Genomic DNA, 27,602 nt, shown 5'->3' with positions numbered 1-27,602 from the left:
CTAGATCCTTTACATAAAATCTAAATAAAAGAGGAAACACACCAAATACTTTTGCAAGGCACTGTATTACCCTGTTTTTGGAACCCAGGCCTCCTGCTATGTGCTATAACAGACCTGGGTGTGGTACTGAGTTGGTGTGATGCCTTAAGGTGATCCATGAAGCTGATTCCTCTCCTATTAGCCTTGTAACTCTGTGTAAAAGTCCAAAACTAAACAGAAATATTCTGTAAATATTTACTCCATCGACTAATATGTACGTACTGGACTTCTTGACATATTTGTAACTAATTCTATCTCACTGTTTCTATGATACTACATTATACTCTTTTATACTATATTATATGTACAGTGCCTATAGAAATTCAGCATTATGTTGTGGAGGTGTTTCTCTTCAACGAGGACTGAGTGATTGTTCAGGATTGAAGAGAAAATGGATGCTGCCAAGTATATCCAAATTGTTGAGGAAAACCTGCGTCCCTCTGCTAGACAGCTGAAGATGGGCAGATCATTCACCTTCCAACATGACAATGACCCTAAACATAACACCAAAAGAACAACGCAGTGGCTTATGGGTAGGAAGGTGAATGTACTTGAGTGGCCAAGTCGGAGCCCTGACTTAAATCTGATCTGTTTGAGAGATGAAGAGCAGTTCCTCGTCACTCACCATGGAATTTGACAGAACTTGAGCAATTCTGTAAAGAAGAATGGGCAAATTTTCCCTAATCTAGGTGTGTAAAGCTAAACCAGACTAATCCAAAAAGATCAATGGCTGTACTTCAAGCAAAAGGTGGCTCTATAAAGTATTAAATCAGGAGTCTGATGACTTTTCCATCTCTGATATTCTACTTTTTCAGTTTTTTATTCATTTTCAGAACTACTTTCAGTAGTTTGATGTTGTGAGGTGAAAATTTGGAAATAAAGCTGAAAAAGATAGATATGGTATTATAATTTTCTAGAGATATGTATTAATCCATTTTCTAAAGAAAATACAGTAGCAGATTAATCTATTTAAAAGTGATCAGAAATGGATTGTGGGACGTTTTCTCTAAAGCAGACTGTATCGTCTGTGCTACTGAGAAAATCAGAGAAATCTCACTGGATTATACAAGCTGTGGATCTGCCTGTCTGTGGAAATAGAAATTCATTTATAGATTTATCTATTTATTTATAATTATTTGCATTTAAATACACTACCTTTTTATGGACTAAAACTGACTGGTATTAAAGAGCCCTAACTCTAGCTCTATGATTTTATATTGATCACTTTAACCATTTCCCTTTTTTAATTTATATTCTATCCCAATCAATAAACTCAGAAAATTCAATATGAAACTGAGGATTTTATTCTAAAAGTTACTGCCTAACCTTGTGTACTTGTGGTGTGCGTACTTGTGGTGTGTGTGTGTGTCTTGTGGAATTTGAAAGAAGAACAGCAAGTCCAGACAAACATAAGTGGAAAAATGTTGAGATTTTTATTTCCAATGTTAGCCAGTGAACTACATGATCCACAATGGTACACAGTAGGAGATATAGCGCAATGCTTTGAAACTGCATCAGAAAATAAACAGAAAAAATACAGAAAATCTGAAGGCACTCATTAGATCTGTATATTATATAACATACATTATATATATATATATATATATATATATATACACATACACATACATACAGTATCTCACAGTACACCCCTCACCTATAATATTTTATTATATCTTTTCATGTGACAGCACTGAAGAAATGCCACTCTGCTACAATGTAAAGTAGTGAGTGTACAGCCTGTATAACAGTGTAAATTTGCTGTCCCCTCAAAATAACTCAACACAGCCATTAATGACTAAACCATTGGCAACAAAAGTGAGTAAATTACTAAATGGTAATCACGGTCACGTATACCCTTAGTTCAGGGACTGTTCTTGATGTCTTGCTGCCGCTCCCAGACTAATAATTGATTGGATTAAGTGTTCTAAATGTTTGGTAACGCTGCTTTAAGCCAATGTAAAGATACCAAAATAGGTAAACTGATTTGAATTAAAGATATTTCTATATGATATGTAAGCCTTTTTGGGAATGAGCTCTTTCAGATGTGTACTGTGGAGTGGAATCTGGGTTGAGGCAGTCTGTAGTTTCTTACAGTCCCCCCTTTGATGCTTTTGGCCCTGAAGCATCACAACACTTCCTTTACACAGATTACACCTCCCATTTCGGGCAGGTGCCCAGTGGCGGTGAAGCCCTGCAGTGGGTTGTCCTCCTTCGGCCCTCAGAGAATCTTACCCGTCATCGAAACTTCACCTCATGCACACTGGTTATGGCTCCATTCCACTTGGCAAATTTATCATAATGTTTCTTCTTAAGAACCAAACATTTAGAACACTTAATCCAATCAATTATTAGTCTGGGAGCGGCAGCAAGACATCAAGAACTGTCCCTGAACAAAGGGTATACATGACCGTGATTACCATTTAGTATTGCCCGACCATTTGGGTGATAACACCTAGAACAATACCTAGCCAAGGTATACGTGACCGTGATGACCATTTAAGGACATCCGGCTAGACAACAGTATCATCCAGCCATTTGGGGGATACTCAGTTCTTACACTAATTTACATTTAAAGTGAAACTCATTTAAATTACACACGGGAAACACTGCATAAAAGGTTTGAGCAGGCTATTTGCCGCCACACACGCTTGACACCATCTGAATCAAGTTTATCTTGGTCTCATCGGACCACAGGACATGGTTCCAGTAATCCATGTCCTTAGTCTGCTTGTCTTCAGCAAACTTTCTTGTGCATCATCTTTAGTAGAGGCTTCCTTCTGGGACGACAGCCATGCAGACCAATTTGATGCAGTGTGCGGCGTATGGTCTGAGCACTGACAGGCTGACCCCCCACCCCTTCAACCTCTGCAGCAATGCTGGCAGCACTCATACGTCTATTTCCCAAAGACAACCTCCGGATATGACTGAGCATGTGCACTCAACTTCTTTGCTGGACCATGGCGAGGCCTGTTCTGAGTGGAACCTGTCCTGTAAAACCACTGTATGGTCTTGCCCACCGTGCTGCAGCTCAGTTTCAGGGTCTTGGCAATCTTCTTATAGCCTAGGCCATCTTTATGTAGAGCAACAATTCTTTTTTTCAGATCCTAAGAGAGTTCTTTGCCATGAGGTACCATGTTGAACTTCCAGTGACCAGTATGAGAGAGTGTGAGAGTGATAACACTACATTTAACACAACTGCTCCCCATTTACACCTGAGACCTTGTAACACTAATGAGTCACATGACACCAGGGAGGGCAAATGGCTAATTTGGCCCAATTTGGACATTTCCACTTAGGGGTGTAGTCACTTTTGTTGCCAATGGTTTAGACATTAATGGCTGTGTGTTGAGTTATTTTGAGGGGACAGCAAACTTACACTGTTATACAGGCTGTACACTCACTTTACATTGTAGCAGAGTGTTCAGTGTTGTCACATGAAAAGATATAATAAAATATTTACAAAAATGTCAGGGGTGTACTCACTTTTGTGAGATACTGTATATATAATAATAATTATATAATGTAATTAGCAGAAGGCCTAATCCAGAGCGACTTACAGAAGGGCTCTGACCCCGTCATTACATCCACACCTCGTCTCACACTGCTATTACCCCAGCTGCACTACTGGAGCCTTCAGAAATTTGGGCTTGTGTGTTTTACTCACTATTGGATCAGTGCTTGGTTTCACACTGATTCAGTAAAACACTGTAATGGTTATAATAACACTTATGATTTTAGAGTAGATAGAATTAATTTTGGTTAATTTCAGTGATTCTTAGTGAACTAGTGTCGATGTGTTTTCAAAAGCACTTCTGGAAGCTGCTCTGGATAAAGCCTTCTGCTAAATGCCGTAAATGGCAATGTAAAAACCTTAAATTCTACTTAAATAAAATTTACATCTTAGAAAAAGAAAAAAAAAAAAAGTAAGGCTCCATAGTCCTTATGGATGGCCATACAGCAGATATTATGTTTAAAACACAAATGATTATAAAATAATAATACTAATACTACTACTACTACTACTACTACTAATAATAATAATAATAATAATAAATTAATAAAACATTCATTTAAACAAAACTGGCAAGTCCTTTAAAGGTTAAAGGTTGTCCCACTTTAGACCTGGGTGTCTGACCCATGGTGGGATTGACCGCTCGTCACAGAATGGACTGTGAAAAAGAGCTGTATCTGTTTCTTTTTAAACAATTTGGTGCCTTTCGTGGTTGAAAGGAGGTTCATCAAAACTACCTACCTTCCTTCTTATCCACCTAACTGCATACTGACCACCACATTCTGCCACACCCACCTGCACCACCAGGCCTCACACACCCACCTGCCCCAGTCAGCCCAGCCCACCCAGCTACCCCAACAGGCTCCCCCTCGGCCCACCCCGTCAGCCTGTACCACGCAGCCCACTCCCACCCCACCCGCTCCGACACAGCCCACACCATCGCCTGCCTCCCGGCCACAGCACGACACCACCGCCCCACCCCCTCCAGACCTATCAAGCGTGCCCGCCCTCCGGTGGGCCCCGCCTGTCACGCACACTACGTTCCCTGCCCCTCCACCTACCTAAACATGACCACCCCCCAACCCCTCCCGGCCTACCCGGTCCCGCCCAGTCTACTGCACCCTCTCACCCCCCCGAATCCACCGACCTGAACACACACCTAACTAGGAACTAGAGCTGCACGATTACTCCTTAAAAAATGGCCATCACGATTCCACACCATCTTAATCCTACTTTACTACAGTTCAGCTAAATCTATTTTCATGGAAATGAGAGAAGTGTAACGAGGAGAGAGGAGCGTTCCCAAGTATCGTCTATTTTTTCGGTTTTTAACTAGATTATGCTGCATTACAAGCAATGTTTACTCACGGTCTCTACACCAAAGGTTAACACCACCAACCTGTTTAATCACCTGAAACATTCCAGACCACACTAACGTTAATAAAAGCGACGTTATTCAGCGCAAGGGAGCATCAATAAATGACTAACTGAATGACACTAAACCGATGTTACAAACACCTTCACACTGTCTTTCACATGTGAGTAAAAATTATTTAAATTTAAAATCTATTTTGATTAAAATAATGTCTAATTTATTTTATAAAAAGGCTTAAAAAGAAGATAAAATAATAAGATTAACATAAGATTAAAACTAGTAAAAGTAATAAGATTATTTTATTATTCTTATTATAGATTATCAAGATGATTTTACTTTTTACAAGTAACAAATTCTATTTAAATAATTAAAATAAATTCATTAATATTAATTATTTGGTTTTTTTTTATAAATTCTATTTATTACTACAAAAGTGAAATAAGAAGCGCCTCTTTTATTATATTTTGAGGGCTTCTTCTATTTTATATGAATATAATGGCAAAATTGTGATTTTTATTTATTTCTCATGAAAAACCTGGTAGTCATTTGTTTATATTTGTTTAAATTTAATAAAAGCAAAGAGCATTTTTTCTGTTTTGTTTGAGTTTGGTAATTTAAGGTGCAGGGTTTCTAAACCACTAAATTCATAGAAATAGAAAAGCCTGATTTCTATTCTAAAAAAAAACGTTAAAAATATATTTTTTAAATTTACGACATATTTCTCATTTGGTCCAGAATCGTGCAGCTCTACTTCACACCTAAACACCTGAAACTCAACCTACGGACCTTCACAACTGTCCACCTACCTGCTCACTGACAGTCCACCTACACACACTTACTAACCTACACAACTGTCCACCTACCTGCTCACTGACAGTCCACCTACACACACTTACTAACCTACACAACTGTCCACCTATCTGCTCACTGACAGACCACTTACACACACCTACTGACCTACACAACTGTCCACCTATCTGCTCACTGACAGACCACTTACACACACCTACTGACCTACACAACTGTCCACCTACCTGCTCACTGACAGACCACTTACACACACCTACTGACCTACACAACTGTCCACCTACCTGCTCACTGACAGACCACCTACACACACCTACTGACCTACACAACTGTCCACCTACCTGCTCACTGACAGACCACTTACACACACCTACTGACCTACACAACTGTCCACCTACCTGCTCACTGACAGACCACCTACACACACCTACTGACCTACACAACTGTCCACCTACCTGCTCACTGACAGACCACTTACACACACCTACTGACCTACACAACTGTCCACCTATCTGCTCACTGACAGACCACCTACACACACCTACTAACCTACACAACTGTCCACCTACCTGCTCACTGACAGACCACTTACACACACCTACTGACCTACACAACTGTCCACCTACCTGCTCACTGACAGACCACTTACACACACCTACTGACCTACACAACTGTCCACCTACCTGCTCACTGACAGACCACTTACACACACCTACTGACCTACACAACTGTCCACCTACCTGCTCACTGACAGACCACTTACACACACCTACTGACCTACACAACTGTCCACCTACCTGCTCACTGACAGACCACTTACACACACGTACTAACCTACACAACTGTCCACCTACCTGCTCACTGACAGACCACTTACACACACCTACTGACCTACACAACTGTCCACCTACCTGCTCACTGACAGACCACTTACACACACCTACTGACCTACACAACTGTCCACCTACCTGCTCACTGACAGACCACTTACACACACCTACTGACCTACACAACTGTCCACCTACCTGCTCACTGACAGACCACTTACACACACCTACTGACCTACACAACTGTCCACCTACCTGCTCACTGACAGACCACCTACACACACCTACTAACCTACACACCACCTGCTCATCTTCACACACCTACATACCTGCTCATTTACAAACATCTACACACCTGCTAATCTACACAAAAATACCCCACCTACACAAATATCTACGTACCTCCACCCCACCTACACAAATATCTACCTACCTCCACCCCACCTACACAAATATCTACCGATCTACACCCCACCTACACAAATATCTACCGATCTACACCCCACCTACACAAATATCTACCGATCTACACCCCACCTACACAAATTACCTATCTACACCCCACCTACACAAATATGTACCTATCTACACCCCAGCTACACAAATATGTACCTATCTACACCCCAGCTACACAAATATGTACCTATCTACACCCCAGCTACACAAATATCTACCTATCTACACCCCAGCTACACAAATATCTACCTATCTACACCCCACCTACACAAATATCTACCTATCTACACCCCACCTACACAAATATCTACCTATCTACACCGCACTTGTACAAATATCTACCTATCTACACACCACCTACACAAATATCTCCCTAGCAGGGATAACTAGCATGTGCAGGTCTGGTGAGCGGTGAGCAGAGGCCGCTGGGCTAAGTAGGCAGGCGTGGCAGGCTGGACGGGCCAAGCAGGGCCAGGGCAGACTACGTGGACAGGCAGAGCAGGGCAGGTCAGAGGGGGTTAGCCATATGGGGCAAGCTGTGTGAGCTGGGCTGAGTGGGGCAGGTTGGGTGATGCAGGCCAGGTGATGCAGGTAAGGTGAGGCAGAATAAGTGATGTGAAGTACGCTAGATGAGGCGTGATAGGATAGGAACGGTAGGAATAAACTTACATATTAGAATCATTTTGACTATTCTCAACAATTTTGATCTAAACTTAGTAGTTCTGAGTTCAAAGAACTCAATATCCAATGTGCATCTATATGCATGTGATGTCAGGTGTAATAATAATGTAAATATTATAGACATCACTTTTTATAATACACAATGTTTAGTCTGTGTACTTGCCAGTGATGTTTTATAGTTAAAAAACTTAACATAGGAATTAACCATAATTCATTAACCATAGGCCAATGGTGATTCAACATCTGGAGGACAGACCATCAGGTTCCCCAGGACAGAACCACAGGCCACTGGACATTGATGAATCATCATTCATTCATTTATCTGCCTTACGGACTCCAGCGTAGTCCTTCCCACAGCAGCTTTCCTACAGCGTACCGTGAATCAAACTCACCTGTTACACACACACAGTAATTCAGTTAGTAATCCGTCCTGTCTCTATGTTGCTCTGAATATGAGCATCTGGAGTAAATATAAGAGTCTGAATAGAAAATGATACGAATCCTTCACTAGCTACTCGGCAGTGTAGACACCTTGCTAAGTGATTTAGAAATGTTAACAGTAGTCTGTGAGGATTGTAACGTATTGTGAATTGAAGGGTCGAACGCCAGATGTTTCTCAGATCTGGAAGTGCGCCTGGCCAAACCCTGAGCTCAGAGACAGCAGGTACTCGTAGATCTCAGTTTTCTCCATCGCCTCCCTCATGGATGATTTGTCTTTTGGCAAAGAGAAATAAATGTCAAATGAAGAAACACACACACACACAGTCCTCTCTCCTGATGATCTGCTTCAGAACATTACTGCTGAAACCCTGAGTGTGTGAGAGGAGAAAGAGCATCTCACCTCATCAGAGGACCAGGAAATGTTAAAATCTCTCCATCAGACATGTATTTCTCTTCACTCTGCAATACCTCGACTTTCCCTGGAGTCAAAGAGAGGGAGAAGAAGAGGAAGATATGTTCACTGCATGAATAACGTTCACAAAAACCTTAACGCGTTTTCTCATCACCTTCGTTGCCATCATCTTCACTGAACTGCTGCAAATCTACACAACAACAGCAGAACTTTATAGAACAGGACTCTCCAACCTGTTTTCCTTTAAGACCTACTTTGACAAAATGGATATTGTTTTCATTTAGATCATTAAATTAGAGTTTTACACACTTGTCAGTTTGAAGACACAAAAAAATCTCTCTTACCTCAGTCTGAACGTGTGCACCGTCAAGTCTCCAAAGCAGAAATGATCAACTCTTCAGCAGTCCCACGTCACTGTTCTGATTCTGATTCTGTTACGTCAGAACATTTCCATGGTAACCAGGCGCGTGGCTAGGGCTAATCCTTATCAATAGGGCTGGAGACCGGAAAGAGTTTAATCCAGCCCTGAATGTTTTATATTGCGTAAAATCCGCGCCATAAATATCGTACTCGTAAAATAAAATGATCGTACTCGTAAAAATAAATAAAACACGTGAATCACAAAGATGCTAGTTTTGTTCTTTCCAGCATGCTAGTGTCTGTTATTCCATAAATCACGCTAGAGTTTTATGCAAATTAGGGGGGGCGGGATAAAAAAGTTCCCATTGGTCCACTGCTTCTCAACCTACTGCCCTATCACAGCCTATCAGTAAAGTGACGTCACTGACGCGTGACTCTGCCGGTTAGTGTTTGAACCTGTCTTAAGCAAGTGAGAAGATTTAATCAATCCGTTTCTTAAATGTGTGTCTATTGTAGTATCGAGTCAAACTTCCTGTTATTATGCTAAAGAGTATTTTAATGAACTGGACAAGTGTATCATTGTACAATCATTAGCATCATAGCATAACATTATTGTTGCTCAAACAGTAGAGTAGTGCACTAGCAGCACTAAGCTCATGTGTTCAGTTTCATCATGATGAAATGTAGAGCTTTAAAGTAATGTCCTTCACTTTGTGTTTACTCTGATCTCTGTATTAACCCAGACTCTTAATCAGAGTCCTGTATCACCGCATCCACAGGCTCAGGTCAGTCAGATACAGGGTCAGGGGCTGCAGGATCAGAGACGGACACATGCACTAATCAGGACATGGCCAAGTCCATGCTGGTGCTGTAATGAAGCATAGATTCCCCATGCAATGTTTTCAAGATGACTGTTAATAAAAGCTAGATATTCAGTTTTATATGAGGATATGAAAGTTTGTTGCATTTCTCTTTATCACATTTTTGGCTCTTTCCCCGATATTTTCAGGAGGCAGACTGCCTGTGGAAAAACACTGTTCCAGAAACCAGGAAAGATAAAAGCTTTAGTCTGAATGTTCAGGGCTGCCATTACAGCAGTGTTCCTGCTTATACAAGATCTACATGTTTGATATATAAAATACAGTTGTTGTTGTTTTTTTGCATAATGTTTTTAAAGTATTTGACTCTGCACTTCTGTTTCTGCCCATTGCAGTAGTTTTATCATTTATAATAAGTTTTTGTAATTCTGTTACTGCTAGTTCTGTCATATGTTGAAAAAAAGAAAGAATTAAAATAAAGTTTTATTAAAGCAGTGAGTGTTACTGTTTCATATTAAGGCCAGAGAGAGAGAGCAAGCTGTTTATTCATATTAACAATGGCTTCTTGTCAGAGTCAAGCTCAAAATAACTCTTTAAATTAGAAATGATTTCTAGACTCTCTATTTGTGTCTGTGTGTTAGAGACAGATCAACATCATTATGGAGTTGCATGCCACCATAAAAGCTGCAGAAGGATTAGGGGTTAAATGCATTGCAAAGTGATGCTATAAATGTAATTAAAACACATTTATTCCACAGTTTGCTGCACATAGTTTAAAACTAATAAATACAGATCTCTTCCAAAGTCTCAGGATGGGGAGTGTACGCTGGAATATGTTCTAGAACCGCTCTGGAGATACTTTAATGTTCTACACCTATCGGTCTGCACAGCGCCGCTTTCAAACCACGTGACTAAAACACCTTACAGCCCTTGACCGCGACAGCAATAAAAATAAAACGGTCAGGAAACACAACAATCTTATTATTCAGATAATGGCTTGACTTTTAATATTTAATGTTAACACAGTTGATAAAAGTCGGCTAACAAATGTATGTTGTGTCAAAAAGGAGGCCCACTGTCTCTGATTCTGAAACCCCCTGACGTATAGGACCCTTTACAATATTATGTACAAAAGCCTTAAATTAGATAAGATTTAATAAGCCTAAAGATAGATCTAAATAAAATATAAACTGTTAAAGCACTAAGACATTACAGTCTAAACATCATGACTTTCTCTTGTTCAACTAATGCAGTATTTAAGTTAAAATACAGACATGACTTAGGTGAACAATGGACCATATTGATAAAGGAATTCGCAGCACTATAAATACTAGTAGGGTGATTGACCGTTTTGCTCAAGTCCAGTCTCGGAGATACTCTCTGATGATTCCACCCTCAAAGAAATAGGATCGAAAAGTCACCAAGAGCATGAAGTAGACAAGATACAGACAAGCAGCAAGACAGATGAGAGAACAATAAGAGAAGAGAGGCTGTAAAAAATAAAATAAACAAAGAACAATACATACAGTAGTTCCAGTATAAATGAGGAATGAAATAAGAGGTGCAAGCATAGTAAAGATTATTGTAAAATAATAATGATAAAAAAGGATCTACATGAGACACAAGCTGTAACAGAGATAATATTGTATGGCATACCTGTGAGAGAGAAAGTTGCTTACTGTTTGTGTTAATTTGTGTTTATTATTATAATTATAACAATATTACATAAAATGCCCTTACAAAACGTGTTATTCTTGCTTACCCCCTCTCCCAAATTAGCCCCTGATATTTTGTGCTCAGCCCCTGATGTTTTCAAATCCTAGGAACGCCCCTGGTAGAGTCCGTGGCTTTTGGCAGCACAAGGGGACCTACACAGTATTATGCAGGTGGTTTTAATGTTATGGTTAATCTGTGTAATCTGAAATAAAAAACATATTCTTCATATTCTTTATATGTCTGGTATATGGTCTCTAGATATAAGCTAAAAAGTACAGATTTTGTCAAAAACAGACATACAATCACCCAAATCATATATTGTAATCTGATGAGACCACAATTAAATGTATATACTTAATTCCAAAAGATAAACCTTGCACAATAAAACACATCAACAGGCCTGCATGCACCAGGTGAAGCATGGCGGTGGTGAGAATAATTGATAATTGCTTATATTCTGGCTGATTTTGGTGTAAATCCTTCAGGCATCTGCTAGAAAGCTGAAGATGATGAGAACCTTCATGTTTCAGAGCAACAACAATTTAAAGCACACATCCAAATAAAATAAGACCAATGTATTAGAATGGTCCAGACAGACTCCAGAGTTGAATCCAAGTGAAAATCTGCAAGGTGACCTGAAGAGGGCTGTGCATGTGAGATGCAATTTGACTGTGATGGAAAGTTTTTGCCGTGGGACAAACGTGTCAAGATATATCAAGTTGATAGACTCTTACCCAAAATGATGACTGTATGTATCATGCATTGCACTGTATCTTTATTACTTTACATTACTGATATCAGACCATGACTCTGACTTTCCTAGTGCTCTGTGTTGCATTGCCTTCCATAACTTTTCATAACTTAAAGTACTGAATATGTGCAATATCTCCCACTATACCACTTTATGACTGCTCACTTTCTTTACAGTTCTCTTTTCTACTTATCATTTTTGCACTGTCTCTAGGAAGGATTGTACAAATGTAGCATAAGGAGTTCATTGTTTATAGATGCTTGAAGCACTATTTATGCACATGACAACTAAAACCGTAGTATTATAAAATCAAAAGCTGATTCAGGTATTAGTGGGTGTGTATACTTATGCAACTAGTTTTTTGTTTGTTTTTTTCTTACCTAAAATTATATATTAAAAATATATTAAATATAGTATTAATATATTAAAATATAACACATACACACACAATGTTTTCTGTAAAAAGACTTACGGTGGGAAGAAGGGAAAAGGCTGGTGAAAGAGTGAGTGTTTATAGCTGCTGCAAGAATCAGTTCCAATTTTAATTACATTTTTACAGCACTTTTAATTATGGATTAATGGATCCATGGATTTAATATGTACATTAATTGAGGAAGCCAGAGGCAAAAAAAAAAAAAGTATAATAATGATGGCATCTTTTCTGCACCAGGACTGGAGATAGATCACATCCACTGGCAGGGTCTGCTTCGAGTCGTTTCATGTTTTCAAGTAAGGTGATTCATTGTTGCATCAGGTCCACAAGGCATGTGTTCTCAGTTGTGAAGTATTAATCACACAGCGGAAAACCCTGAAAGTTGAACATTCACAATTACTCTCTAAACCCTCACATTTCAGCTGAAGCCATCATTTTTGTTTCAAACAGATTGCTGAACAGAAATCAGAATCAGAAATGCTCACCCAGAAAAGCATCCTCAGAACCCCTTAGGAAATATTTTACAGTTTCTTGAGCAATTTCCTCAGCCTCCCTGTCCAGCTGAGGATGTTACTACCCTCTTCTGGCTTTACCCTGCAGTGGTCATACTCTTCCTAAGATTCTAGCCTGGTGTGGCCACTAGAGGTCATTGTTCCCGCCATGTTGTTTTTCCTCTGTCTGTCTTATTCCTGTCACCTGTGTCTCATTCCCCTGTTTCCCATTTACTTTGCTCAGTGTTCAGTTGTTCTGATTTTTACTCCCATTTGGCTTTAGGATTTATTTCTGTAAGGCGAATTTGTGCATTTAGATTTTTTTGGTATTTTGCACACACTCAATGAATACATCTCATGGTCCAAAAAGCATACACAACACACCTGTACTGTTTTACGCGATGTGAAGTGATGGTCTCATTAAAACTGACCATGAAGTATTGTACCATTCTTTGCTGTCTGGAGCCTCGATGGTTAACTGAATGTCCTTCATCCCAAAACCTTTGATTATGATGTTTTCAAGTCTCCAAGTAGGCTCTTCTTCCTGATTTACATTCCACATAGATACAGTTCCATAGACAAAAATATTGGCACCCCAGGAAACATTTCAGTAACACATTAGTTCAATTAATCATTAATCAATTACTTCAGTTTATTTCTGTATTCTGTGCACTGCCGTCTTTATTCACAAATACAGTGTGTATATATAACATATAGCTTTTTTCACAATTATTTCCTCTCTGTTCATCTTAGATAACATTTTAAACACCTAAAACATCTTTTCAAACTCTGATTCTTCCTTATGCTTTAGTGTATTTTATGCTTTAGATTGTATTTTATTATAAATGTCTTAATCAATATTAAAAAGCAGAGGTACATTGTTTTGTTTATTTTATGTTTTAAACCAAACACAAATTCATGTACAATTCAGGTACATCAGGGTGCAGAAGAATGAGCAAAACAGAACAATCACAGCCCAGCTGCTTTTAACAGTCAGTTCTTATCCACAAAACATCCATAAAATTATGCCTGAAGAAAAAAAAGCAGCCTCAATATAAAATTATATAAAAATATTATATAATTTTAAATGGTAAGCAATGCAAATCCCTTAAAAAACAACAAATAAAAAAAAACAATGATCCAAAATCAAGTATCATTTTTGTTTTAACTAATATTTGATTTTTAACATTAGCATTGCATTTAGTATAGTAAAAAAAAAATTATATTCCAGCTCTGTTGACAATAATACAGTTTTAGGTACGTCAAGTACATCATACAATAAATGAAAAGTATATTTGATAATGCAATGTTTTTGTATAATTAAATTTTAAATAATCAGTGACTTTTTTTGACTTAAATAATTAGCATAAACAAACAAAATAATCAAAAGATGCAGAGTAATTATTTCTTATTTCTCGAGTAATCAAAAAAAAATGTTGGCTAGAAGAAATATTCAATTAAATGCAAAGAAAATATCTGGTCATATATGTTTTCTTTCAAGTCATAAGGTGCCAGTAATAGTAATAAATCTTGCAGTGCAACACTTGTGCATTGTGTATTTGTGTATACTTTTAAAAGAATACCAGTAAACTAAAAGATCAGCAGAAAATCTAAGATTTATTCCCTTTATTGCAAGTTAATTAAATAAAAAACTAACGAATACTTTTGGTATTAAAATTCACCACCTTTGACCTTTTTCCACACACTCTGAATACGACTCATGGTCCAGAAATTGTACAGAACACACCTGTACTGTTTTACACTCATCTGTACAAGTAACAGTGTCGTTGAAACTGACCATGTAATAAGTGAAGTACTTCTGAAATTCTTTGCTGTCTGGTGTCTCAAACCTCAGGGCCAGTTCGTGTAGGCTTTCAGGCTGAATGTCCTTGATACCAAAAGCTTTGGTCATGACGTATTCAAGCGTCCAATTGGGCTTTTCTTGACGATTTGCTTCGGTGAGATTCAAGTAGAACTGCCAAAGATCCTTCAGACAAAAGGCGAGAATGTGTTTAAAGAAAAAGTGAAAAGTAGCGCTTCATCTTAACATTCACACCAGCACTCATGCTGCCTGAGGGTTTTTTTTTTGTTGTTGTTCTGATGAGAAATAGAAGTATCTACATATATCTCCTAAAGCTAACAAATTATAGACACAATAAATACTGCACAAATCAGCATGAAAATTGGTTGTTGTTTTTACATGAGGTTTATGTTCAGTTTAGCAAAACAGCTTAACTGTACTAGTTACACCAATGAAATTCACTTTTCTTCCTAGCAGTAAACAGGAAATAATTGCAAGTAAGATTCAACTAGGCATAACATTATGACCATTATGGCCTAATATTGTGTTGGTCCCCGTTTTGCTGTCAAAACACCCCTGACCCGTCATTCACTGTGTATTCTGACACCTTTCTATCAGAACCAGCATTAACTTCTTTATAAATTTGAGCAACAGTAGCTCGTCTGTTGGATCGGATCACACGGGCCAGCCTTCACTCTGCACATGCATCAATGAGCCTTGACCGCCCATGACCCTGTCACTGGTTCACCACTGTTCCTTCCTTCGACCACTTTTGATAGATACTGACCGCTGCAGACCGGGAACACGCCACAAGAACTGCAGTTTTGGAGATGCTCTGATCCAGTCGTCTAGCCATGACAATTTGGGCCTTGTCAAACTCGCTCAAATCCTTGCCCATTTTTCCTGCTTCTAACACATCAACTTTGCGGACAAAATGTTCACTTGCTGCCTAATATATCCCACCCACTAACAGGTGCCATGATGAGGAGATCATCAGTGTTATTCACCTCACCTTTCACTGCTCATAATGTTATGCCTGATCAGTGTATATTCTTCAGGTCCCTTTAGAGTCTCAGTCTCAACTTAAATGTTCTGTTGCTGCTGCTGAAATCACAGCCCCATAGTGTGAAAAGATAAAAATTAATGGCGCCTGTCCATGTAAACATAGTGTTAGACTTAATTTTCCTGAAAACACTGGAGTATTTGTCTTAGCTCATTTTTTCATGTTCATTTTTTCATGTTCATAAACTTGATCATACCTGCAAGCCATAGTCCTGGGAGTTGTACAGGTACATGCGGACGCCAGGGTTATTTGAATGTTTCTCTAGAAAACTTCTGTACGGCGTCACAGCCGGAGTCACGAAGATGGAGTTAACAGGCTTCCCTGTAAATGACGGAGGATTTATGACTTAGCATCCGGGGAAATTTTGAGACATAATTAACATAATTATGGAGTGAGGAGATGGGATGTGTGACATGATCTAGAAGACATTTATGATGCTTTATCCCATGTTCAGTCAGCTACACTTAATGATATTACAGAAATTATTGATTAAATTGGTAAAACTACCAAAACCCTACACAGTCAAATAAAGACACTATTTAATAGCAGGTTTTTGTTACTGTGATGAAAATTACAGCCTATCAAGTTATTAAACTATTATTAGCATCAAATTCCTCACTGCTAAACCTGGCATCAAATGAAAACCCTTCATCACTAATCACATACCAGGATATTAATGTATTATAGTTTTCTTGGTTTTTTTAATGATACACTATATTGCCAAAAGTTTTGGGACACCCCTCCAAATCATTGAATTCAGGTGTTGTTTTTCAGGGGTTGGGCTCGGCCCCTTAGTTCCAGTGAAAGGAACTCTTAATGTTTCAGCTTCATACCAAGACATTTTGGACAATTTCATGCTCCCAACTTTGTGGAAAATGTTTGAGGATGGCCCCTTCCTGTTCATGACTGCACCACCAGTGCACAAAGCAAGATCCATAAAGTGGTGTAGAGGAACTTGACTGGCCCGCAACCTGATAGAGCTCTTTTGGGATGAATTAGAGCAGAGACTGTGAGCCAGGCCACAGTCTGCCTTTATATGCACATGAATTTAATATGGAGTTGTTCCACCCTTTGCAGCTGTAACAGCTTCTGGGAAGACTTTCCACAAGGTTTAGGAGTGTGTTTATGGGAATTTTTTGACCATTCCTCTAAAAGCGCATTTGTGAGGTCAGGCACTGATTTTAGATGAGAAGACCTGGCTCACAGTATCTGCTCTAATTCATCCCAAAGGTGTTCTATCGGGTTGAGGCAAGCCAGTCAAGTTCCTCCAAACCAAACTCACTCATCCATGTCTTTATGGACCTTGGAACAGGAAAGGGTCATCCCCAAATTGTTCCCACAAAGTTGGGAGCATAAAATTGTCCAAAATGTCTTGATAAGCTGAAGCATTAAGAGTTCCTTTCACTGGAACTAAAGAGCCGAGCCCAACCCTGAAAAGCAACACCTGAATTCAATGATTTGGAGGGGTGTCCCAAAACCTTTGGCATTATTGTGTAACTCTGCTCCAAGCAGTAGACGTCTGAGTCTCTCTGGTGATTCCTTCTTGCATACTTTTCCTACTGCACTCCCATTCTCTGGTGTAGATGATGAAGGGCTCCCATTTTTGCCGTTCTACATCATGATTTCCTTAAAAAGTAAAAGCCCTAACAGGGAAGCCGATTCAGACACTTCAATAATATTTCACTTCATTCTGTTATAATTGTTGAGTGCAATAAAAATCATCATGAAGCAGCTTTACAGAACTGCGAATGTAAATTCTGACTCATACTGAGCAAGCAAGAGGCAACTTCCACGACCGAATGAGGAAGAAACCTCAACTTAAAAGGGAACTCGTGTTCTTCAGAGTGAAAACGTGACATCCAGCAATCATTTCGAGAAAAGGCAAACTGCACTAATTGTGATGAGTGTGCACTGTGCTGTGCTTACGCGTGTTTTATCTCCAGCACCAGTACTGATTGTTCCCGATAGAGTGATAATGGGATTATATTTTTAATATACCGAACAGTCTTCTATTTAGAGGAAATACATTACCTTTACGATCCTTAAGAACCATCAGACTGTCTCGATGAGTGTGACCGTAAAATTGTCCCTGAATAATGTCGCTGTATTTGCGGAATATGTTCACGAGTTTTTCGTTGTCGCCTTCTCTCATGGCTGTGGTGCTTTTAGCGAAGGGCAGGTAACCAATCGGGACATGAGCAATCACATAGACCTGCAAATACACAGAAGAAAAAAATCAACATTTATAAAGCACGCTTGTTCTTATTGGCACATATAATTCTAGAACTATTTTAACAAGTCCACTTTTAAATGAGAAATAAATACCTGGGACTAAAATGAGTCCTGAAAATATGTCAGTTGATCTTAATAAAAGCAGTATAAAATAGAAATATCTGGATTGTCTTTACCCTCTCCATGTTCTGTTTGGAAAGCTCCAGCGTGTCCTGCAGCCACTGATACTGGCCAGCTGGATCCGACATGTTCACTGTAACTTTGTTGGGACTGTAGTAAAGGTTTGTGTTGAGGCTCACCAGCCGGAGTCCAGGCTTAATCAGCTGAGAGTAAAAGCCCCCTGTTGTGGAAGTTAAAAATAAAGAGAGAGAGACGGAGAGACAGGTATCACTTGAACAGAAAATGTACATGGTGCTACTCTAACAGTATCTCAAGCCCTCTCTACCTACTTCTAAAGTGAATTCAGGTATTTCTTTGTTGCAATGACAAATTAAAAGCACCAATACATTAGTTTTTATTAGTTAGTAACCATATTAGTATTAGTAACCATTTTCTTTTTTTTTTCCTTTTCAATATGTACAGAAAAATGTGAAATCCTCACTTGACAGCGTGAGAAAGTTTTCAAGTAACCACGTTTCTGTCTAAAGAATTATAATGTGTAAAATATGTATAGTTTGTACAGTATAACACTTTATTAACCATCTAATTTACCTAAATTCACCTAAGTTACATTCACACACACACAGTGATTTAAGTGAAGGAGCCAGTAGGTGTTCGTACTACTGGTTGCCATAGTAACGTTTATTGGAGGGTGGCACAACAAGCTTTCCATCATTTTTTCCTGCCAGTAAAAATCAGGAGGGAGATTTGACATTTGTGTTTAAAATTCAGCAGTGTATATCTGCATCATATTATACGAGATGAAGGAGAAGGAGTGTGTGCTCTTTGCCAAGGATCACTCCCATTGGTAGCTCCATATTTGCATAAACTCAAACTTTCAATAAGTTTGTTTTGTTGCTGGTCACTCATGTCGGCGGAAGTCACCAGCTTTTGTTTTCTTGCCTCGAGATGTTGTATATGTGAATGCAGCATAAGAAACCATAAATTTGACATCTTTTAATCTTGCCTTGTTTCTTCCTATAGAGAATATGTTGTGTGAGGAGAAAAAAGGCAGTCTAAAATGAAGACGTAAAACTTCGCGCTTAAACGTAGACGTAAAACTTCACTTTCGTAAAACTTATACGCTCACAGGAAATATTATGCTTTGATCATGTGGAAAGCCTAATTAATTCAATTTGAATGAAGCAAGCAAGTAGATATGGCTCGCCATAATACCGGTCTTTGCCTCAGTCAGATCGAAATGCAAATTTAACCCTGTTCAGTTTTGGAAGTGTCCAAATTTTAAAACGCTTGAACATTTCTTGAGGTTGATATACGTCCCCAAAAAAATTCCACTGAAGGAAAGATCAGGAAATCATTCATAATATACCTTTACGCAGAGTAACAAGGGCTTCTGGTTGTAGCCATGGAGACCAAAATTTGGCTGCAGCCTCGTAAATATCATTTTCATTCTCTGGAAGTTGATCCTAAATGAGAAAATTGATGCAAATTTCAAATTAGAGATGTTATTCAGCGTACAGAGCATGTCTTTGTACTGGGAGAGGAACCTGGAGGAAAACCCCTGAAGCATGGGGAGAACATCCAAACTCCATGCAAACCGGGTGGAGGTGGGAATGAATCAACCCCGCAACCCAGGGGTGCAAGGCGTGACAGTTACTAACGCAAACCATGTAAACTAGTAGAGAGAGAGAGAGAGAGAGAGAGAGAGAGAGCGCAATTCAACAACTGATCTGCTAACACCCATTGCCCCTGGACCGCCACATTGTGAAGGAGATCACAGCAACGCACAAGCAAATAAAACATGTCATCTGTACTTCTTAACTTTCTTTCACATTCAATAGCAGTAACAGTAATAAAGGACCGGCCTGACTCTGAGGAAAGAGGTGGAATACCTGTGGCCAGTAGTCATGATTGCCCAGAGCAGGGTACACCGGCAGCTGAGGGAAGAACTGGCGTATGGTGTGCGTCATATTGCTGATCATATTTATCACAGTGTCTGTGGACAGCTTATCTGCTGGAACATGTGGAGGGCTGTCTCTACACAAAAGAGCAGAAATTTAACACAAGTTAAGTTGTGGATTCAGGTGTGTAAATATGTTAATGCAGCAGTGTAATTTATTAACCAGCTACTGCATCCCAGTAGAAGGGAGATCTTTGCTTTTAAGCCATAAAAGAAGCTGCTTTTGAGTCAGACTCAAAAGTTCAAGAATGCAATGTAGTGATACGACCAAGTTGCTCTGAGCTACAGCAGAGACTCGTTTGAGCTAATTAGCGATGTGCGTGATGACGAGCTTAATACTGTTGATGATGGTATTTACATGAAAGTTGAAACTTTGGAACCTGATCTGACTACAAAACTAGGAAGCTGATAGAGATCAGGCTGATCTTTAAGAGAATCTGTGGGATGAATAAAATGGCCTGTATGATTGCGCTATAAATCACAGAAATGATGACCTTATATACTTGAACATGGACTACACACAATGTTATAGATGTGCTGAGGAAAATCCTCATGTCATATAGTCAAGAAATGAAATGAACTCATATGTATGCTTACTGTTTAACAACAGGAAAGAAAATATGGTATATTTGAATTTCTTACCCAGTCCAGATCATAAATTCAGGCTCGAGGTCCACGTTTTTCATATAACTGAAGGCAGACAGAATGAGCTGGTACGGAGAGTCGCACATGAAATCTCCAAAGATTCCTGGATCGGATGCAGGAAAGCCCTTCGAGGAGTAACACACTTTGGTGCGATCTTCGGTGATGTGGTAAGTAGGATCGATGTGCAGGTCAGAGATATGCCAGAATTTACCTGTAATTGGAATCAGTGCTTTAGAACATAAAGTGCAGCGCTGCAAACTGGTAGTGGAGCGGATTACTACTCCAGTGTTCCTGAGTCGATCCTGAGCTCAGTGGTGTCTGTGGGGTTCGGGATTCTCGGGTTTCCTCTCACATCCAAAAGACATACAGGTGTAATGGCTACACTAAACTGCCTCTAGGTGTGAAGGAGTGTCTAAATACATTAATTTAACTGACAGCCATGGGATTATTGCAGTTATCATTGAAAATTAACGCGAAATCAAACATTTGCAATTTTTCTACACTTTCTGTAGATTTCGGCCAATATGACATCACATTACGCATTCAGTCAACACCCTCTTCCACTCACGTGTCTAAAACATGAGTACAGCTACAAGAGAAAGTCATTACATGTGTCTTCACTGGTAGGAGAATCCTCATGCTTACGACTTCACAAATTCAAGTAGTTTTCCTCAAAAACAATCACGTAAAAATTTTAAAAATAAAAAAGCACAACAGTAAAATGAAGCATTAACAATCACAAAAAAAAGTATTATGGCAGAAATAATCAGGCAGAATTAAACAGAAACAAAGACAAGTTGTAGCAACTCTAATATAATATAATATAATATAATATAATATAATATAATATAATATAATATAATATAATATAATATAATATAATATAATATAATATAATATAATATAATATAATATAATATAATATAATATAATATAATATAATATATAATATAATAAATATAATATAATCATTAGCTAATAAAACCTGTAAATACAAACAGAAACTATCTTTAAGTCCTGGGTATAATCGTTTTAAATGTATAAATCTTTCCCCCCTAAGCAAACCAAAGGTGACAATGGTGAGGAAAAAAAACTCTGTGAGACAATATGAGGAAGAAACCTTCAGAGGAACCAGCCTCAAAAGGAAACTCCTCATCAGGGTGACATGGTGAGTGTGAATATAAATCGTTTCTCTTCTATAACTGTGTACTATAGGGTCAAACAGCGCAATTATGCAATCAGGAGATTCATTCTAGTTGTAGTTGCTGTTGTTTTTTTCAGCTGCTCCCGGTTCGGGGTCACCACAGTATTTTACTGTACTGTGAGGCAGTGGTGGCTCAAGTGGTTAAGGCTCTGGGTTGTTGATCTGAGAATCAGGGTTCAAGCTCCAGCACCACCAAGCTGCCACCACCCTGAGCAAGGCCCCTGACCCTCACTGATCCAGGGGTGCTGCATCATGACTGACCCTACGCTCTGACTCCAACCTCCAAAATTGGGATATGTGAAGAAAGAATTTCACTGTGCTGTAATGAATATGTGACAAATAAAGGCTTCTATTCTATACAGATTTTCACACCATGTATTGCATCCCCTCTGCATTTTTTGTATATATATTTTTTTATTTTTAAATGTACAGAGCTTAATTTACTCTATTAACTTAATTTATTCTATTCTATTCTATTATATCTTAAAGTAACTTGCCCCTGATACTGATATTACTCACTTTCTTCTTGCATTCTGTATAAAATTACATTAACCGAGCAGTGAATATTAATTCATCTGATCCCGACTCTTCATATTGTCACGAAACTAAACAACTAGATTCTCTAAGAAGCTAGAGTACTTTCCCCTTCTCACATCTTTCACTTCTCTGATACAGCTACGGAAAATTGTGCGTTCTTTGTGACTTTCTCATGGTCTTTCTCATGGTCATGTGACTCAGTCGTGCTATTAAATAAAAATCCAAACATCAATTTATAGCATTTTTTTTAGTAAAGATTTGACATCCTGGATCTCAAAGAGAAACAAAACAAAAAATATCTCAAAAAGATATTTTATCGACCATCTGTATTTCTCATATTCATCATATTCATCATATTTTTGTACGCTACTTTTACAGCACTTATTATTATTATACTCTCATATCTTTTTTGCCCTTTATTTAGTCTTGTATAGCCTCATGTAGCACCATGATCCTGGAGGAACATTGTTTTACTTCACTGGCTGACATTTCACTGACAGTAAAGCCACTTGACTTTACTTGTCTGTTTCTTTCCCATTCCTTAGAAATCTTTCATATTACACTTATAGCATGATTTGCTGGCTTAGAGTTAAATATTTTAATATTTGGCAAATGAGGACGTAATGAGAGGCATACAAACTAGACAGTGGAAACCGTTTGCTGCTGCTGAGGATGTCTCAATTTGGACAGTCAGGAGATACATGAGCTTACTGTGGATGGTACCATCACCATAAAGAGGGCTTTTGGACTGCAACTGATACCGAAAGATTTTGCAATGATGACTTTTTAGGGCTTTTTGCACTCAAATCTCCACCAGTGAGAATATAGTAGACAGTTATAAAAGAGAAATGATTTTATAATCACACTCTGCTGTGTCACCCAGATGAGGATGAGTTCCCTGATCTGTCTGGTTCCTCTCAAGATTTCTTCCTCATATCGTCCAAGGGTATTTTATTAATAATAATAATAATAATAATAATAATAATAATAATAATAATAAATAAATAAATAAATAAATCTATTCTGAATCTGCCTTGTTTTTATTGTCCATTGTTAAAAGTGTTAAACAAATAAATCTCTATTTAAATGGCACATGGTATTCTAAGCCTTGGCAGCAAGTCAAGCAGAAAACATACAATATACTTACTTATATCCAGCAGAGGTCTCTTTTTAAAGCCCTCATTACTTGGTGCAGCACAAATCTGCTGGTACAAGAGCGAAGCAACCCAACAAAACAAGATCAGCCCCATTATTTCACATAAACACCGCTCACATCTGATCCTACTGCTGTTAAGGGCAAAGTCGAAAACCCAAACAGGAAGTAACCAGAGATCACGTGCTTTCACGCAGTCCCGGGAATGGACTGGCTATTTCTTTTACTGGAACAGCTAAAGAGTTGAATTTCATTCAACCGCTAGAGGGCAGTGTCCTCGTGTCTATCATTATGCCTTACACATAAAGAGTAAAATCTTTGTTTTTGTTTTATCTCAGCATATATATCAAAATATATACAATTTATAGTTTAATGTTATATGTTTTAATGACTATAATTAGATCAGATACAAGATAAGACTTTTATATTTTAGTAAATATCAGAGCCAGGAGTTCCTACGTGTACAGAAGTAGAAGAAATGAAAAGAAAATTACAACATAAACAAATCTACTACATAGACAACAATATTAAAGATCAGATAGGATGCAGTACAATTAAAAAAAGTAATGTTTAGCCTACACAGGGTCATAAGGAACCTAGGGTCTATCCCAGGGGACAAGGGGAACAAAGTGGATGGTCAATCCATCACAGGGCACAATCACACACATACTCAAACACTACAGACAATTCAGTGATGTCATTCAACCTACAAGGCATGTCTTTGGACAGGGAGAGGGAACTGGAGAGCCTGGAGGAAACCCCTCAAGCACTAGGAGAACAACTCCATGATCGAGCACCAAAGGTGTGAAGCCAACAGAGTGCATGTTGCACAATTTAGTATTTTTCCTGCTTCCAGTACATCTGATGTAAATAATGAGCTAATTAACATTTTTATTTGATCAATGTTGTTAGCCTCCTAGTGGTCCAGCGATATGATCCCGCTCTCTCATTGCCATGGCCTGGGTTCGATTCCCAGGCAGGGCACTGGCGCTGCCACTGAACAGTTAACTCTCAGTGCCAGTCCCAAGCCTGGATTAAATGGGACGGTTGCATCAGGAAGGGCATCCAACGAAAACCTGTGCCAAAATGAAACGTGTGGACTAAATGATCCGCTGTGGCAACCCCGAACAGGGAGCAGCAGAAAGAAGAACAACAACATTTGATTAATGTTGTTCTGCTCCACCAGACTGTATAGTCAAAAGCTACTGCTGCTATTGTATTGAATATATACTGTGTAGAACAGTTACACCTGAAAAACAATTGCTCTTTTGTTCTAATGCTTGAGTATCATGGTCATTGTGGTCTGTGCACTTTTCCAGAGTTTTCAGCCATGTTCTGATAACCATAGATCTAAGCACAGGTGGGTTTGTGACTGAAGCTTCTGTTCCTAATAACAAGCTCTCTTTCAAATCATTTAGGAGTTTTCCTCTTGCCAAAATCAAGCTTTTTCACTATTAAACTAAAATATCTTCACATAAATTACAGTTTGCTCAATATTGATTTACATCAGCTCTCCAGGTGTAAACATTGGCACCCACCGTCCAGCCTTGCTTAGATATTTTGCCACTTATCCACCATGAAAGTATTCATTCTGGCATCGGTTAATATTGGACTTATATTCACACACAGATGGGAAAAAAATATTGTTTTATATATGTAGATGTACCATTTGTTGCTTATTTGGTCACATATTGCCAGATTTACAGATACAGTATCTGAGTGTAGAGAATTTCAACCCAAATATGACGTTCTTCCATTTTAGGTACTAAACCTCTTGCATTGATTTATAAAATTGTCTGTATTAGGAACCCAGGAATCAGTGAAAGGGTCAGGGTGGACAAAGAAAATATCAGAGAGCATAAGCAATGAAACAAAAGAACAAATAGAATGCTAGATTGTGATTTAATTATGATTTCAGAAAAGGCCAGAGTGAATTGTAGTCATTTGTCATTAGATAGAAACAACCACACATTTTTAACAATCTGATTTGGGATTTATTTATATGTTGGGCTTCTGGTGGAATAGAATGAAGTATAATTGTGATATTTGCATTAAAACATGCTTCTAGACTGGAATGTGGTCCATCATTTATACCTTATTATAGGTGATGGTGGAAACAGTGTTTTCAAAGGTCAGTGTCTGCAAAATACAAAGAACAATATGTTAATACATGTCATTCAGCCTATTACACTGCATGAAGCCAGCTTCACAAATCAACACATGCTTACCGCGATCATGTTTTCGCCGTTGATCTCCCGAACGATTGTGGTTTCTTTGCCATCCCACTTCTGCACCAGTACTAGTTTATATCCATCCAGGGTTACGACGTTCTAGAAAATAGGCTTGTGTGAGGTTATGGAGAGATTTACAGCAATGATTATTTTACTATACAGTGCTTTGCTTAAGTATTAATCTCTCTTTTCACATATTAAACCATATTTCCATGTTTTGTAGTGTAACCTATGTGTGATTAACCTAAAGGCACTTCTCTAATTAATGCTCTCCTTACTCATTCACTGACTTTTGCTGGCCAGTTTCTTTTCCTTTTTTTTCTCAAGTCTTTTACCCAGACTTGGTTTGGTAATATAATTTCATATAATTAGCTGTGGACTTCATTCAGAGGCGTTAATTGTTTGTAACAGAACTACTCTGCATTTATATTTCCTCTCATGTGGCTGATCCTTTTATCCAAAGTTACTTGATATAACTTGCTTAGTGAGCCTGGGATTTCAACTCACAACCTTTCAATCTGTAGCCCAACTACTGCACTTTGACTGCCCCCATAAAGGGGAATCATTATGAATCTAGCACATTTTCTATTTGCAAATAATTTGGCTAATAATTATTTTGGCTATTTTGTGATTATGCATGACAGAATCCCAAGTCCTTTTCAGTTCGTATTCATGACAATGTTCAGTGATTTAATAGAAGTTTAACGAGATTAAAGTTTATATTTAAAGCTCTCAGTACAAAAAAATACCCAAAATGTCCTACTAAATGTAGGACAGTAATATGACTACTAAATGATTTAGAATTTTTTACCGTGCATTGTCTGCCATCTCTGCTTAGTTCGAAGTATTCTTCACCCAGCCTGAACCAGACTTCTCCAGTATAAACGCTGGTCTCTGTTTTCATAACGATAAATTCCCCATCTTGGTAAAAGGTTAAAATTGGTGTAATTATTTCGGCAATCTTGATTTGTTCCTGTTTAACACCTGTGAAAGCAAGAAGTAATTTTGTATAAAAGTAATTTTGCATGAAAAATATGGATGCAAAAACATTTGGGAGGTTATACAATTTATTTACATTTGGGAGGTTATACAAAAATACAATTTAAAGACCCTTACCAAGTGCCGTCAGATATTCACTGAAATTTTCTTTACTGACAAGTTTCCACTTTCCAAAGAACACATCCATTTTGCTGTTTATATAGAAACAATTCTTCTATTGTTATTTATTACGCTCATAATCAATGCAGCTCAGGAATTATGTGAATCTCCAACAGCCAAATCATACAGTCCCATATTTATACAGCATGGACTGGGAGGAAACTGTTCCTTTAATGGGTATTATATAATTCCCAGACCTATATTTGTTTGTCAAATTGTGTTATTTTTGTCAGTGAATACAATTTGGCAAACAAGGGTGCGAACACATACTGCTGATCAATGGAAAAAATAATTCGGAGTATAAAAAAATGAAGGCAAAATGACAGTATGTGGTTACAATGGCATACAGCATCGCTGTCTATTCATAGATTATATTG

At 38.4% G+C, this 27,602-nt stretch overlaps 3 protein-coding genes across 3 annotated transcripts; all 3 read right to left on the bottom strand.

Annotated features, from left to right (window-relative positions):
* Positions 1-5,331: 5,331 nt before the first annotated feature.
* On the bottom strand, positions 5,332-8,402 carry LOC131345562 (uncharacterized). Its single transcript, XM_058378501.1, has 4 exons — positions 8,344-8,402; positions 7,406-7,643; positions 5,845-6,883; positions 5,332-5,787 (listed from the first exon to the last, which is right to left on the bottom strand). Exons 1-4 carry the CDS (start codon positions 8,400-8,402, stop codon positions 5,717-5,719), a joined length of 1,407 nt encoding a protein of 468 aa, XP_058234484.1. The 3' UTR covers positions 5,332-5,716.
* Positions 8,403-13,748: 5,346 nt separating this feature from the next.
* Positions 13,749-24,003, bottom strand: smpdl3a (sphingomyelin phosphodiesterase acid like 3A). Its single transcript, XM_058378493.1, has 8 exons — positions 23,831-24,003; positions 20,940-21,153; positions 20,230-20,374; positions 19,707-19,803; positions 18,394-18,557; positions 18,017-18,197; positions 16,182-16,306; positions 13,749-15,108 (listed from the first exon to the last, which is right to left on the bottom strand). Exons 1-8 carry the CDS (start codon positions 23,931-23,933, stop codon positions 14,800-14,802), a joined length of 1,338 nt encoding a protein of 445 aa, XP_058234476.1. The 5' UTR covers positions 23,934-24,003; the 3' UTR covers positions 13,749-14,799.
* Positions 24,004-25,731: 1,728 nt separating this feature from the next.
* On the bottom strand, positions 25,732-27,366 carry LOC131345658 (fatty acid-binding protein, heart-like). The gene is made up of 4 exons (XM_058378654.1): positions 27,184-27,366; positions 26,879-27,051; positions 26,065-26,166; positions 25,732-25,975 (listed from the first exon to the last, which is right to left on the bottom strand). Exons 1-4 carry the CDS (start codon positions 27,251-27,253, stop codon positions 25,925-25,927), a joined length of 396 nt encoding a protein of 131 aa, XP_058234637.1. The 5' UTR covers positions 27,254-27,366; the 3' UTR covers positions 25,732-25,924.
* Between the last annotated feature and the right edge of the window lie 236 nt (positions 27,367-27,602).

Source organism: Hemibagrus wyckioides, linkage group LG25 (assembly GCF_019097595.1).
Source record: "Hemibagrus wyckioides isolate EC202008001 linkage group LG25, SWU_Hwy_1.0, whole genome shotgun sequence".
Classification (NCBI taxonomy): domain Eukaryota; kingdom Metazoa; phylum Chordata; class Actinopteri; order Siluriformes; family Bagridae; genus Hemibagrus; species Hemibagrus wyckioides.
This window is presented reverse-complemented; position numbering and strand designations above follow the sequence as displayed.